The 17,034-nt window shown below is 39.3% G+C and overlaps 1 protein-coding gene across 1 annotated transcript in view; it reads left to right on the top strand.

The window, feature by feature from the left end:
* The window catches only part of osbpl10b (oxysterol binding protein-like 10b), a gene marked incomplete at both ends in the record, with an annotated part of 43,051 nt that extends 28,967 nt beyond the window's left edge, over nt 1-14,084 (top strand). The window contains 4 exons of the mRNA XM_083990333.1: nt 2,824-3,010; nt 10,747-10,935; nt 12,851-13,004; nt 14,040-14,084. Coding sequence (XP_083846459.1) covers nt 2,824-3,010; nt 10,747-10,935; nt 12,851-13,004; nt 14,040-14,084 — 575 coding nt within the window. The remainder of the gene's footprint in view (nt 1-2,823; nt 3,011-10,746; nt 10,936-12,850; nt 13,005-14,039) is intronic.
* Nucleotides 14,085-17,034: the final 2,950 nt, after the last annotated feature.

A 17,034-nucleotide genomic window follows, 5' to 3' on the forward strand; every position in this document is an offset into this window, starting at 1 on the left:
TCAGGATGAAGATCAACACAGACACCAGGTCGATTCAGCAACATCCATGCAATCGATCTTTGCTTTACTGAGGATGTTCCTTTGAATTCTTCCTGTTAATAACCCCTTATACATATGTTATTCTTTAGTTTTTGTCCACAAATACACTAAAATACAAACATCCTACATGGTTTTTGGTCGGTGTTGATATAAAAGATCCCACCATTAACCATCATTATCACACTGACAGGCTTTTACATTTATAAGAATGTCTTTTCACCATTATTTGTCTGAATTATGATTACAAATAGGAATAGGAATCGAATTATTACTTTATTAATAGAATTACTCTGTTTTTGTAGAAGTTTCAGATCTACAGACCAGTCACCAAACCTCACATCATCATCAGCTGCTATATTATATATTATATTGACCTTTAGAAATTACATATTTTCACTCCACAACAGTTTTAACCTTGATCCTTGATCCTGAGTACAGTGCTGTACAATGAGGTACGATAACAGTGTGTGAAAGCCAGTGATGGGAATAACGGCGTTAAAATAAACGGCGTTACTAACGGCGTTATCTTTTTCAGTAACGAGTAATCTAACTAATTACTATTTCCACCGTTACAACGCCGTTACCGTTACCGACAATTAAATGAGGCGCGTTACAAACTACTCAGTGAAGCCGTTGTCCTCCGACTTGGCTCATCTCAGACACAGAAGCTGCTAAACTGTTGTTTTTTTTTCCTCCTCTCCTTTGGTGAGGGGAGGGGGGAGGAGGGAGGGACGAGACAACCGCATAGGTGATGATGATTGGTTGAGGCAGAGTAAGGTTTCATGCTAAGCCAATCAGAGGCAGTGTTCAGTTTGTACACAAACCACACACGCACGCAGTTTAGCCTCACACACACAGACTAGCAGAGGGAAGCTGCCGAGATCGGAGGGAAAGTGGAAACAGACACTACTTTAATCTCCCTGAGGTAAAAGACAAGAACATGTGAGGTGTAGCTACATTATGTCCCGGAGCGAAGTGTTTGTCCTGAGCTTCTGCTCACCTGACTCTGTGCAGCTTCTTCATTAAATCCAAACAGTCCGACACAGCGACGCACTGCTCCTCTTTGACCCTAAAGTCTCTGTAGCTCATCAGCTGGAACTCTTCCAGAGCAGCTACAGCAGCGTTGTGACCTCAACCATGGTTGGTGAGAGCAGAAATGTTGTTGTTGTAGTGAAAATGGGCGGGCTCGTGAAGACGCGAATTTACACAAAGTCAAAACGAGCGATAAATCGCATTTCTCGCGTATCTCGCGTTTGGTCGCGCGTATAAACTCGAGCGAAAAAAAAGCGTTCCTCGTGTTGATGATGAAAAGGACGAAGACGCGAAGGTCCCGTCGCCATAAAAGAATCGGGTGTATTGCGTCGCAAAAAAAAAAAGTCGCGTATACCGCGTCTCGCGCCTAATCGCGTCTCACGCCTAATCGCGTCTTTGCGTCACGGCCTTTTACACCGCGGACGTAACGGTGACGGTGTGAACGAACAACATAGAACAGGACCAGACGTGGCGTTGTTTCCTCTTTTCACCTACAGCTCCACTCTCCCTTACTTACACTAACTACTGTTATTGTTGAGGCCAGAGAATTGTGGGATTTGTAGTTTTTGACCAATCGTGTGCTCTTTCTTTTTGTGATTTTTCCGGTTCACACGTTTGTTTTTTTTAGGTGCAAATGCGAGTGAAATGCTCGCCCATGGTGGGCATAAGAAAATGTAAGACCTGTCTAAAATTATTTAAGACTTGAACACAATAATTCAACAAATTTAAGACATTTTAAGACCTAAAATTTAGATTTTCACATTTTAGACTTTTTAAGACCCCGCGCGCATACCCTGTTATTTCATATAAAAGTTTAAGTGCATACATATTTTATGATGCTGTGTATTATATATTTAAGACCATCTTAGAATTTTCTAATACTACATTTAATACTTTTTAAGGCCTTAATTTTAGATACATGAATTTAAGACTTTTTAAGGATCCGCAGATACCCTGTTGTGCGCTCGCAGCAGGACAGATAATCAGATGGATAATCGGTAAAGTTAATAATTTCACTTAATGTGGCCATAAATTAATTAATTTCGATGTTTCGCCTGTTATTAAATGCAAATCTTGAATAGGTCTCCGCTGTTTTCACATTTAAAAAGGTCTTTGTTGTCTTTGTACAGAGACAATATGAGATTTGCTTGTAGCCACAGCACTTAAAAAACCCACTGTAACCTATTTTCATAGGCACACCAGCCTCGCTTTCAATAAAACACACACTCGCATTCCATAATTGCGATCAGTGAAATATATGAAAACAATAAAATACAATTTAAAAATGAGAGAAAAAAATCCAAATTCTTCGACATATTTAAACTTAAAAAAAAGAAAGAAAAAGTAACGCAATAGTTACTTTCCCTGGTAACTAGTTACTATTATAGTGAAGTAGTGGAGTTACTAACTCAGTTACTTTTTGGGAGAAGTAATTAGTAACTATAACTAATTACTTTTTAAAAGTAACGTTCCCAACACTGGTGAAAGCAGTGCAGATGTGTAATTTATTTTATTCTTTTTCCACATTTCCCTTTCTCTTTGAGTTATTTTAAGTATATTTATAGTTGTAAATGATAATTTGTAAATTTTGTGGCAGATGTCTCAAGCCCTTGCGGGTTTCTTCATCCAACCTGTGCATCTTTCTTATTTTTTGGTGTTTGTCCTTGTCTATCTCTCTCTTTTTTTTTTAAATCAAATGCACAAATAAAAAATGAACCTTCACCTTTCACCTTTCTCCTCTGCATCTTCCAGGTGTGCTGTATTTGCTGGAGCACGACGAGGAGTACGTGTTCACGCTGCCCTGTGCCTACGCCCGCTCCATCCTCACCGTGCCCTGGGTGGAGCTCGGAGGGAAGGTCACCATCAACTGTGCCAAGAGCGGATACTCCGCCACCGTCACCTTCCACACCAAACCCTTCTACGGAGGGAAAGTGCACAGGTGGGTTTTACAGAGATGAGTGAGTGTGACAGGTGTGACGACACTAATGAGTTGAGAGAACAGAAACTCAGTCTGTGGTGTGATGCAGTTTAAAAACATTTACTGAAACAAATAACGATATTGGCCATACAGTAAAAAAAACTACATGCTTCTGTTTCAAACACATCTTACCCTAACTAAAGAAGCATTAACAACACTTATACACAATCATGTCTGGTACATAATCACATATAACAGCTTTTCTGAATTGCTAAAACACTAATTTTTATTATCTGAACCAAATCTTCAGAGGCCTGAACACATTTATTGGATAACATCTCTTTTTATGGTGAAATATCAGTATTTAGACACAAGTTCTGCAAAACTCGTAAAACAATTTTCCTCACTTAAACTCACTGTATTAAGAAATGAAGCAGCTTAGAAACTGCTCAAACGGGGGGCGCTAGCGAGCAGGCAATGGAGTAGGCAGCACAAGCAACATGCTCTGCTGAATTTCGGTTAAAAGTTATTTTTTAGGCACCTTATACCAACAGAAAACTACGACACATCGTTCTGAGTTAATTATTTTTCAGTAAATCATTTTTATTGTGACACCGCAGCGCGAATGGCCTACAATTTGCGAAAATTTGAGTTCACCAGAGGAGCTAACGCAACTGGGCCCAAAGCCTCAAGCCCGAGTGATTCACCACCCAGGTGTAACACACCTGAGCCTGAAGACCAAATGGATGCCGCGGACCTGAAAGCAGAAATCCTCACAGAGTTAAAAATGGACATAGCTATGCTGCTCAGGTCGGAACTCAAGACCGCTCTGGCCGAAGATTTTGAAAACATTAAGTACGAGCTACAGGCAGTAAAAACGGAGCTAGCAAACAACACCGCGGCTATTCGCTCCGACGTGGAGACGATGAAAACAACAGTGGCACACATGGAGCAGGGGCTCTCGTCATGCTCAGACGACGTGACTACATTGTTAACAAAAGTGGGGAAACTCGAGACAGAGGTCGGCAGCCTGCGGGAGAAATGTCTTGATATGGAAGGAAGAATGAGACGCTCTAACATCCGCATACTAAATGTCCCGGAGACTCCAGGCTCAAGCACACCGGCAGCTGTCTCCAAATTATTAAAAGAAGTGCTAAAAATAGACAAAGAAGTCCTGATCGATCGGTCCCACAGAGGTCTACAGCCGAGAAACCAAGACGGTAAACCCCGTGTCATCGTGGCAAAAGTCCACTACTACCAAGATTGTGCTGACATCCTCCGCCGCGCCAGGGAGCCCGGGCCGCTCCGGTTCAAAGGGACCGACATCTCCATCTTCCCGGACTACCCCCCGAGCGTCGTGCAGGCCAGATCCGCCTTCAGCGAGGTGAGACGACTACTACGTGGACGAGACGGTGTTAAATACGGTCTTCTCTACCCAGCACGGCTCCGGATCACGCATAACGGAACTGAGAAGCAGTTTCAAAACGCGGGAGAAGCCATGACCTATGTGAAAACCAGAATCCTACCGGACTCTTCCAAAGACTGACCAGGACTTGAAATGAGTGAGAATAGCTAAATTCTACGTCTGAATAAGGTTGGTGCTGTCCATCCTGTCACGCAAACACATCACCTTGACTGATACACTCTACAGAGCCAAATGGCTCCAGTTTGTTCCAGATGAAGACCCAAGGTATCAAAACTGTGCTGTTTTTCACTCTTTTGTTTTTGTTTACAACAGATAATAATTTGAATGGTCAGTATACTGTTGTGTCACTGTCATTATCATTTTCTTTTCTGTTTACTCAGCACTTAGACAACAGAAGAAATATTTTTTTTTGTCTTTAAAGGAAAAAAAAAAGAAAAGAAAAAAAAAAACTTTTGAATTTAAAACATTTTCTAAGGTGCCTTATACAAAACTATGTTCTACAGCAGAGTTTGTTCTTTTAGAGCTAGTGTATCCTCATACAAGCACTTAAATGTGTAGATACTGTTGCGAGGGGTTTGGGAGTCACCTAGTTCTTTCAGGTGAGGGTTGGGGATTTGCTGTACCTGGGTTTACAATCGGTTTTTTTTTCTTTTTCTCTTGGTCCATTGGTCATGTTTACTTATATTGTAAAGGTCCTTTCAACATTTTTGAAACTATAAATACAGGCAGACTTAGTGCATCGCTAATCTTTCCCTATTTTGAATATGGCTACGACTAACACAGACTTTTCAAACAAATCAACTAATTGTGACGTAACCTTTATAAGCTGGAATGTAAAATCCTTGAACCACCCCACTAAACGAAAGAAAGTATTGACTCATTTGAGAAAATTAAAGGTGGGAATTGCCTTTCTCCAGGAGACGCATCTCCGAACCTTTGACCATTTTCGACTCAGGGGAGGATGGATTGGGCAATCATATCATTCTAATTTTCATTCCAAATCTAGAGGTGTGGCCATCCTTGTTGATAAGAACATCCCATTTGTTATGTCAAAGGTTGAAACAGACTCCTCAGGACGTTATGTAATTGTGGTGGGCAGACTGTATAATACACCAGTTGTACTAGCGAACGTATACGCACCACATTGGGATGACAGTTCTTTTTTTATAAACTTCTTTGCTCATATCCCCAACATGGACACACATCATCTTATCCTCGGAGGGGATATGAACTGCACATTATCACCTACTCTGGACCGTAGCTCGCCTAGGACTGCGTCCAAATCCAGTGCAGCGTCTCAACTGCAGCTTTTTCTTAATACGAATGGTATAGTTGATACATGGCGCTTTCAAAATCCTACGGCTAGAAGCTATTCCTTCTTTTCACCGGTCCACGGAACATACTCGCGCATAGATTATTTCTTTTTGGATAAAAGGCTTCTTCCATTAATAAGAAAGTGTGAGTATCAAGCCATAATTATCTCAGATCACGCTCCCCTGTTGATGACTTTATGTATACCAATTTCCCATGCCAACTATCACCCCTGGCGTCTTAATACTTTATTACTTTCAGATGAAGACTTTATTAAATGTATCTCTTCTGAAATAACTTTCTTCCTCGAGCATAACCAGACTCCAGGAATGTCTCCTTTAATAGTGTGGGAATCCATGAAGGCGTACCTGAGGGGTCAAATAATATCATATAGCGCACAACAAAGAAAACGTCACAATATGAAACTTGAACAGCTAACAAATGATATTCTCAAATTAGATGCTACACTTGCTGTCACCCCATCTGATGATTTATTCAAACTGCGATTGACTCTTCAAACAGAGTTCAATCTGCTATCAACAAGACAAATTGAAAACCTAATAAATAAATCACAGAGTAAAACATACGAATGTGGTGAAAAGATAGGGAAGATTCTAGCCCATCAGCTCCACCAGAAAACTGTGGATAGAACTATAGCTGAGATAAATGATGAATCGGGCACTAAGCATATAGATCACTCTGAAATTAATTCATGTTTTCATAGATTTTACTCCAAGCTGTATGATAGTGAATCTCTTGACGACCATGTCCTACTTGATTCATTTTTCAGGAAAATAAATGTCCCCACAATTAATAACAATACTGCATCCGAGCTAGATAAACCATTTTCTGTACAGGAACTTATGAATGCAATTAAGCTCATGCAAGCTGGAAAGTCCCCAGGACCCGATGGGTTCCCGAGCGAATTCTTTAAAAAATTTGCAGACCAGCTGTCTCCTATCCTGCTTTCTGTATTCGAGGAGTCACTTGCCACTGGTTCTCTTCCTCTAACTATGCGACAAGCGACCATCTCCCTTATTCCTAAAAAAGATAAAAACCTTCTAGATTGTGGCTCATATCGTCCCATTTCACTCTTAAATGTAGACAGTAAAATCCTTTCCAAAATGCTGGCCTGCCGCTTAGAAGCGGTCTTGCCCTCAATTGTAGCCGATGACCAAACTGGCTTTATTAAAGGTCGCCACTCCTTTTTTAACATTAGACGCCTATTTAATATTCTTTATGGTCCCACTCCACCCGACATTCCAGAAATATTACTATCACTTGACGCAGAGAAGGCGTTTGATCGGGTGGAGTGGGATTATCTCTTCTACACTCTAAAACAATTTGGTTTTGGTGAAAAATTAATTTCCTGGATTAAAGTTCTGTATTCGTCTCCACTTGCGGCTGTTCGAACAAACAATAACCTCTCCTCCTACTTCCCTCTCCACCGTGGCACCCGACAGGGTTGTCCTCTGTCGCCACTCCTGTTCGCTATTGCGATTGAGCCACTGGCTCTAGCGTTACGTGGTGAAATCAATATAAAGGGAATTCGGAGATATGACTCAGATAATAAGGTATCCTTATATGCTGATGATATGCTTTTATATCTCTCTCATCCTTTAACTAGCCTACCAAATACTCTCAACCTGCTTGAAGAATTCGGCAAAATATCAGGATATAAAATTAACCTACAGAAGTGTGAAATTATGCCAGTGAATATAGCAGCTAAGCAAATTGACTTTAGTTTATTCCCGCTTAAAGTCAGTCCACAAAAATTTAAATATTTAGGAATCTGGATAACACATGCCTTTAAAGACATATTCAAAGCAAATTTTTCACCACTATTGGCTAACCTTAAGCGAGATATGGAACGTTGGAGTCTACTCCCCCTGTCACTAGGAGGCAGAATTAACATAATTAAAATGAATGTTTTGCCCAAATTCCTGTACATATTTCAGTGCATTCCCCTATACCTATCTAAATCCTTTTTCATGTCAGTAGACAATTTGGTGTCGGGATTTATATGGAACAAGAAAAACCCCCGAATACGGAAAAAGATCTTACAACAACATCGTAAACATGGAGGACTATCCCTCCCTAACTTCCAGTTTTACTATTGGGCTGCCAATATTAGGTCTATGTTGTTTTGGAAAGACTCTCCATATGGTGACACCACCCCTGAGTGGTTACGAATGGAAAACTCCTCTTGTCTTCATGCTTCTTTACACTCACTTCTATGCTCAAAACTTCCTCTTTTGGATTCCATATCTAAATTCACCTTAACTCCAATTGTGAAACAATCTTTTAAAATTCTGACACAGTTCAGACGGAGTTTTTCTCTCAAGGACCTGCCCACTTGTGCTCCTATAACAAAAAACCACCAGTTCATGCCATCAATCATAGACGGTGCTTTTCATGAATGGGCTAATAGAGGAGTTGCCACAATAGAGAATCTATTTATTGATAATATTTTTGCATCTTTTGATCAATTAAAATTAAAATTTAACATCCCAAACTCCCATCTTTTTAGATTTTTGCAGCTCCGTAGTTTCATATCAACATCATTTACTCACTTCCCATCCCAACCACCCAATACCCTCCTAAATTCCATTCTTAAGCTTAATTCAGGTTCCAAAGGGAATATTGGGAACGTATATTCCTTACTAAATACATATAATTTGGAACCTTTGACATCATTAAAGATTCAGTGGGAGGACGATTTGGGGTTTGAACTTCCTGAGGAGATTTGGGAAAGAGCTTTAGATAGAATACATTCCTCTTCAATCTGCTTACGACACACAGTTATCCAGTTCAAGGTCATGCATCGTCTTCATTGGTCTAAAGTGAGACTAGCAAAGTTTGCACCTGACGTCGATCCCATTTGTGATCGATGCAGGCAAGCACCAGCTACCCTCTCGCATATGTTCTGGTTTTGTTCAAAACTAGTCAACTTCTGGCAGTCAATATTTAAAACTTTTTCAGATGTTTTACAAGTACCTATTGAACTTTCTGCCATTACTGCCATATTTGGAATAACTCAACAAGATTCTCACCTTAACCGCCAGGCACAGAATATGATAGCTTTTGCATCTCTTATAGCTAGGCGATTAATACTTTTTAAGTGGAAGGAGAAACTTCCCCCAACCTTTAAGATGTGGATTAATGACCTTCTACATCATTTGGTACTAGAGAAGATTCGTTACTCTACAAGAGGATGTATTCAAAAATTTCATGCTACATGGAGACCATTTTTAAGTTATATAGAGAAATAAGATGTCACTAATTTTGGTGTTTTATATGACTGATACTGTATTATGTACAATTTGAAACCCATAAGGACCACTCTCAATCACTTGTTGATTTTTTATTTATTATTTATTTTCTTTTATTTACTTGTTTATCATGCTGTTTTGGTTTAATTAACGACTATTTTTCTTACTATTCTAATTGTGTCACTTTTTTATTTATATAAATATTGATATGTATGTGATGCATGTAATACAAGTAATTGCATACCAACTCAACACAAGATTGTAAAAATGGTGCAGTAATATTGTTGCAGGGATGGGGCTCCGTTGGAGCGGGTGGGGGTGGGGTGGGTGGGGGTTGTTGTTTATATTTGTATTACTCCTGATCATTTATACTTTTGAATTTATGTACTCTGTACATTATCTTTGTATGTACAAATATAAATAAAAAGACTTGGAGCAAAAAAAAAAAAAACTCACTGTATTAAACCAAACGTACATATATGTACATGAAATATAAGATATCATCAGGAAAATGTACTTAAAGTAATTAAATACTTGAATACTAAAAAAAAAGTTAGATTTTATGGTCTGAAACTATATTTTTTTGCAAATAAAGTATTGAAAAGTATTATATATGTATATTTGATCAAGGTCTTTTTAGTTTGTTTTTACAATTTACAGTTTTACACAAGTTCAAAACAAAATAAACTAAACCCCACCTCACCTTCCCTCGAATGCCAGACTTATTAACAGTATAAAATACAGAGTTCACATAGCCAGGCATAAAAAAAAACAACCCATAAAGAAACAGATAAATAACACTGAAATGAAAAGAAATGACAGAAGGCAGCAGCAGAAGTTTAAAGTACTAGGCTATAGTAGCCTATATCTTCAACAAACATTAAAGCAGATATCAGCTTCACGGCCGTTTCGGCTAATGCTGCGTTCAAGGCAGGCTTTTGAAACCGTAAGTTACAGCTTCAAGTCACAACTACGACTTGGTAGCGTTCCAGGTAACCCGTAGCTCGTGTTTTTACCATCCTGTTGTCTGTGACAACAAGTTCCCTATAACGGCCACTCGTAACTTCCGACCCGTGAACTCGTACCAGATCGAACTGGTATGACTTCACAGGAAGGAAAAACACAAAGTACGAGTTTCTTTGAACGCACCATGAGTTAGCAGCCCCCGCCCTTGTCAGGCATCAATTGGTCCTCGTGCTACGTCACCACATTCACGCGCATCCCTTGGCTGCACACACAGCCCTTCATGCCGTTCTCTCTCCTCATTGGATAACACTTGTATCCCACAAGGAAAATTTTCTCCTCGGGTTACAGCAGAGCAGAGTGACGGAGAGACTCGTGTTTAGGCTGAAATACTTCATGTAAGTGATTGCTGACGGAAAATAGGACTATTTAGGACTTATATTAACAAAAACATTCCACTGATATCTGCTTTAAGAAAAGCTGCCAAATGAAATATATAAAATCTTTTTATGGATGAGCTGACTGTACCTGAAGCTGTAGAATAAAAACAAACTGTAGCGAATATGTTTTAATGTTTGTTTTTCATGACATATCAGCTACTTTAATTCCTTAGCGTCACAAACTTATTAATAATAGAGTAAAAACTGATAAATAGAAGAAGCTGTCTGTGTGTCATCCTGATTTTCGTTTGAGAAATGATAAATTACAGTAGTGAAGCAGGAAAAGCAGCATTAAAACTCCTGACTGTGTGTGTGTGTGTCTGATTGTGTGTGTGTTTCTGTCAGAGTGACGGCGGAGGTGAAACACAACCACACGGGTAACGTGGTGTGTAAGGCGCAGGGCGAGTGGAACGGCGTCCTGGAGTTCACCTACAACAACGGAGAGAACAAAGTGATCGACACGTCCAAGCTGCCGGTCGTCAAGAAGAAGATCCGGCCCCTGGAGAGGCAGGACCAGTACGAGTCCAGGCGAGTGTGTGTGTGTGTGTGTGTTTATGTGTGTGTGTTTACAACTCACATCTTTCTGATTAGTCGTAATCACATTTTGAATAGTTGGAGGATTTTTCATTCAAGATATCTGTAATTCAGTTTTGCCGAGTCAAAAAGAACATTTCAGATCCACAACTACATTCTTCCTTAGACATCACTTTTGCCAGTCATGTGTATGGGGTTTGTCATTACAGATCTCTACAATTCAGTTTCAGTTTAGTTTATTTGAAAAGGAACAATGCACATTAATAAACATTTGTAGAAAAAACACATGTAAAGGCACTCGAGTTATCCGCTATGTGACTACTATCCACTATGTTAGATATCCACTATGTGAATTACAGATATCTGTAACTGAATTACGATTAGTAGTAATTCCAGTTTTAGATATCTACAATTTGATTCTGACTAGTCGAGTAGTAATTCCAGTTCGAGATATCTTTAATTCACCTCAGTTAAAGATATCTACATGTCCCTTGTCAGATATCTTAAATTAAGTTGTGACTAGGCGCAATGATGTTATAATGGCAAGCGGATTTAACATTTAAAAGCTAGGTTTGACTATCTGGAATTAACATTGTAGATATCAACACCGTCTTTCTGACTAGTCCTCGTTACATTTTGCATAGTTGGATTTTTCATTCAAGATATCTGTAATTCAGTTTTGCCTCGTCAGAAAGAACATTTTAGATCCACAACTACATTCTTCCTAGGATAACGTGACGTCACTTTTGCCATTCATGTGTAATATCGAATGTGCAATATCGCCATTATGCTGTGCAATTTTTCATAATAATCCATACTTTATATATAACTTATTTTATCTTATGATACATAGATTTATTATTCATTATTGGAATGTATCTTTTGGATTTTTTATTTTATTTTTTTAATCTATGTATACTGTATGTTTGCACTGAAGGAGAGCTCTTAATCTCATTGTACATGTGTATAGTGACAAAGGGTATTCTAGGTATATTCAAGGTATTCTATTCTATTCTATGGGGTTTGTCATTACAGATGTCTATAATTCAGTTGCAGATATCCGCTATGTGAATTACGGATATCTGTAACTGAATTACGACTAGTACTAATTCTAGTTTCAGATATCTACAATTTGATTCTGACCTGTCATAATTCCAGTTCAAGATATCTTAAATTCACTGCAATTAAAGACATCTACATGTCCCTTTTCAGATAGCCTATCTTAAATTAAAAATGAAGTTGTAGATATCTCAAATTGGAATTATGAATAGCCATAATTCAGTTATAGATATCCATAATTCACATAGCGGATATCTGCAACTGAATTATAGATATCTGTAATGAGAAACCCCATACACATGAATGGTTAAAGTGACGTCATTTGTCCTAGGAAGATCGTAGTTGCGGATATCTGAAATGTTCTTTTTGACTACGCAAAATGGAATTACAGACACATATCTTGAATGAAAAATCCAACTATTCAAAATGTGATTACGACTAGTCAGAAAGACGTTGATGATAGGCTATCTACAATGTTAATTTCGGATAGTCGAAGTTAGCTTTTAAATGTTAAATCCACTTGCCATAATAACGCAATTTCACCTAGTCACAACTTAATTTAACATATCTGAAAAGTCACATGTTGATATCTTTAACTGAGGTGAATTAAAGATATCTTGAACTGGAATTATGACTAGTCAGAATCAAATTGTAGATATCTCAAACTGGAATTACTACTACTGTACGAATTAGTACTACTGTAGCCGTTGCAATCTGAAACACATCCAGTCTGGCTTTTAAATGTTAAAATGGTTTGCCGTAGATCGACTGAACCACACACATGTAAAAACTCACCTGTGATGATGATGTCACACTGACAGTTGTTGTCGTCATGGTGGTATTTCCTGTTTTCCAGGCGTCTGTGGCAGCACGTCACGGCGTCTCTCAAGTCGGGCAACATGGACGCCGCCACCGAGCACAAACACTGTCTGGAGGAGAGGCAGCGCAGTGAGGGCAAACAGAGAGCGGCCGCCAGAGTCTCCTGGAAACCCAAATACTTCGTCAAGGAGGTGAGGAGCAGCCCGGGAGCAGACATCTATACTATGTGATGTTGTTGTGAAATATGTCAATGTTTTGTTGTTGTTGTTTGTCGTTGTGCGACTTGGTCATGCAAAAAAAAAAAAAACGGATAGAGGAACTATGGGATTTGTACACAAGATTCGTAGCTTAACTTTGCTACATTTGAATTTAATTAAACAGCTTCAGAGTCCTTGTAACTTGTTCCAGGGAGAATAGAGGCTCTCTGCCTTCCACCGAGCGTCTCTTGGCTGAAAACCAACCTTGTAAGATCAGAGCCTCCGACCCGGTGTCCCAGCTCTCGTCTCTGCAGCACTATGACACAAACGCGCCCGTAACCTGTAATCTCTTGTTTATGACAGATAAGATACACAAATATACACATGGTAACATGGTAGGTGATAAATAACGTTATCCATGGATTGATTTCTCACTGGCTTCGTTGTAAACAAATGCACATGGCCGAGAGGAGGGTTGGTAACACCGGACTTGCATAGTTCCTCTAGCCTGACAAGCCAGACTATATCATTAAAATGTATAGTCTGGCAACGACCTCGGCTCAATCCAGGGGGCGGGATGAAGGCTGTCTTTCAAACTGCCTCTGCACCAATAGGGTAGCGCTACGACCAATCAGAGCAAAGAGCTGGATGACGTTAGTCTGACAAGCCAATTAAAATCTATGTCGTCGTCGTGTTAAGCCGCCCAACGACTCTCTAAACAGATAGAGCGCTGTGATTGGTGAACACAAACGGTGTTCGAGACTCAAAAAGTTCCTATGGCTCGTTTCTAGACCCACCTACGGAACAAATATATTTGCTGCCGCTAGGGTGCAGCTAGATTTCTAGGCTATGAAATTAATATTATTTCAGTCACATTGAAGAAGCTCAGGACATGAGGAGCTTAACTTATGACCGGGTTTTTACAGCTCGTTCCTGCAGAACCATAACGACGAGATAGCTCTTGAGTCAAATCTGTTTTTTTAAAGGTTGTTAATGATCAGATTTCTGTGTGTGTGTGTGTGTGTGTAGGGAGAAGGCTGGGTGTACCACAACCCTCTGTGGAAAGCTCAATGACCAGGAGCCGTGATGAAGGAGGGCGATCGGGACTTGACTTGTGCCAGAAGAAGAGGTGCCAAAGACCCAAAGACTTCCAGTGGACGGTGGACACACTGACTGTCCTTTCTTGTCCTGTCCTGTCCTGTCCTGTCCTGTCCTGTCCTTTCTTGTCCTTTGAGACAAGATGTGACAACAAGTTTCCACACACGCTAACAACAGGACTCAGCTACTGCCTCTCACGATGTTTCAGCCGTTTGCACAACTCAACAGGTGTCATGATGGATTTGCACAATTCTCTGTACAGTAGATACGACGACGACGCGCTGCGACACGGAGGAGACTCCTCCTCCTCCTCACAGGGGAAGGGATCAACTCTCACAACTCTGGTTTATTATAACTGTCAGTGAACACATCATCCTCATCGGTTAAAAAAAGAAAAAACAGTGCTGGATGTAGGAGGAGGAAGAAGGAGCAGGTGTCGGTGTCACAGTGTGTGTGTGCGCGTGTGTGTGTGTGTGTGAGGTCGTGTGACCTTCGTATCATAATGTTTTGGCTCACTAGTGGACTTTATATGGGTCATCCTATAGAAACATCCATTTTTGAAGGTTATTGATGTATTTTATTTTGACATCTACACTTAAGCCACTTAATTATTTAACTCATAGGGCGTATGGATACACATAAAGGACAAAATAATGATTAAAAAATGTTTTGTTTTGTTCACATGTAGCCTACTGTCTTGTCATCACTTTAGGTATATCATATGCAAATGAACTCAAGTATCTGGAGTCACTGGTGTTACAGTTTTCATGAAAAATGTGTTTTCTAAAGTAAAAAGCATCAAACCACATGTTGTCAATCAGTATTTAATCAATTTGTATTCTTTTTTGTTGCAATTCCCAAAGAATAAAGTGTGGCAAACCAGTGACTTTGCGCAAAAGCTCCACATTAAACTATGATGAAAATCAGAATTTTTAATATAATTTCAAAATAAGAGTTTTGTTATGTGGTATCACCAGTGACATAAATCGAGAGGATTGCTTCTTTTATTACATTTCTGCATAATATTTATTTGGCATTTCAGTTTTGTACGTCTTTTACATCATATATTTGATCGTTATTCGCACATTTATTGCAGTTTAAATCATAAAAAACACAAGTTTTTGACCCCAGAGTCAAAAACTCACCTTCTATAGATCATGATATGGATGAATTTATTATTTTATGTAAGTGATTAAGAGACATATAATCCCAGATTGATGGTTCAATAAGGTTAAACTATTCAAATAACATTAAATTTGTACTTTATATCAATAAATTGTAACAATAAAGTGTGATAGTGCTGTAAAGTCGAATGACAGAAAAACTGACATTTCCATAGGATGACCCATATTTGTGTGTGTGTGTGTGTGTGTGTGTGTGTGTGTGTGTGTGTGTGTGTGTGTGTGTGTGTGTGTGTGTGTGTGTGTGTGTGTGTGTGTTATGTCAATGTGAATGTGTGAACTAATGTACACTTTAAAATCTGAGCTAATCTCTTCATGTCAAAGTTCACAGTCACAGTTTTCATCTGCAGAAGACGCTCAGCTGTTCACATCCAACCAGCTGAACATTCACTCAGAGATGGAGACAACAGGTTTCAGCTTTAACGGGTCAGTGCAGAGGAAAAAAAACAAAACACTCCTTCTCCTCCTCCCTCCTCTTCGTCTTCGTCTTCGTCTCTCCTCGTCCTCGTGCTTCTCTGTGTCCGGGTCAGATAATCAGGATATGTGCCTCTGAAATACTACTGCAGCGAAGGTGAACTCATGACTCTCTGCTATAACAGCACTGTATTGTATCACAAATGATGTTTTAACACGTCGACAGACAGCAGAACTCACAGTGAGTTGTTTCTTTAGAGTCTTAGTTTATTTCCAGCTTATAGTTAAAGCTTCTTATAAAGTCTAATATAACTCATGGTGAGACAATTAAACCACTTGGTTCCCATTATCACTGACTGTAAGTGAGAAACTCCTGTTTATTTTGTTGTAGCCTATTTACTGTATTTACAGCAGCTGACTTTTCATTTAAATCAATAAGAACGTCCATTTATCTCAATTAGAAGTGAATTTATTTCCATTCACTGACTCCACTTATCAGGGTCTGTATCCGATGTGTTTTTGTCTTTTTGTGGGCGGTTCTGCAGAGTCATCGAGTAGTTTAGACCAGACACAACTCAAACACCTTGTCCTCCATCGGACCGGCGTGCACCCAACAAACAAACCTATGCAACACTTGACTGTAGACAGTATAGTTCCCAGAGGGGGCTGGTCCTGGGAGTTAAGCTCTGTATATTTGTTTAAAATAAACATCTCTTATCAAAGCTGCTGTGCTGTGTGTATCACATCATTTTGTCTTAGTGAGTATACTGAAATATTAATGCATTTGAAGTGGGTGTACTGCTGCGTACCTACATATCACATATGGAAGAGCATTAGGACCAACAACGGAGATTTTTGTTAAAAGATTCTAAGATAAAAACTCAGAATTTCTGAGAAAAAAGTCAGAATCTCAAGGATAAAAAGTCTGAGAGTTTTGTTACTCATTGTCTCTGAAGCTACTTGGCTCAATCTGCTCTAATTACAACAGTACACTGTTAGAGGTTTAATCTTTGGCAGTATTTAAGATTTTGTAAACTTTTACAGGACACACTGTGGGTAATGTGTGGAAACTGCATCATTGTGTACATGCTGCCATCTGCTGAGCAAAGCCAGGCGGCACCATTAAAATCTAAAGTGAAGAAAAACTACATCATTTGTTACTGTAACAATTACAGGGTTTATTCTTTCCCAACAGGATGGATGTTTCTTAATGAGTGTTCAAAGGTTCGTCAGTTCATTTCTGCATCATCTGGGACAGATGAGAAACACTGATGAAGGTAATTCACTCATCCTTAAAGATGCAACTAATGTGTAATGTGTAATAATACATA

Source organism: Trachurus trachurus (genome assembly GCF_905171665.1).
Source record: "Trachurus trachurus genome assembly, chromosome: 16".
Classification (NCBI taxonomy): domain Eukaryota; kingdom Metazoa; phylum Chordata; class Actinopteri; order Carangiformes; family Carangidae; genus Trachurus; species Trachurus trachurus.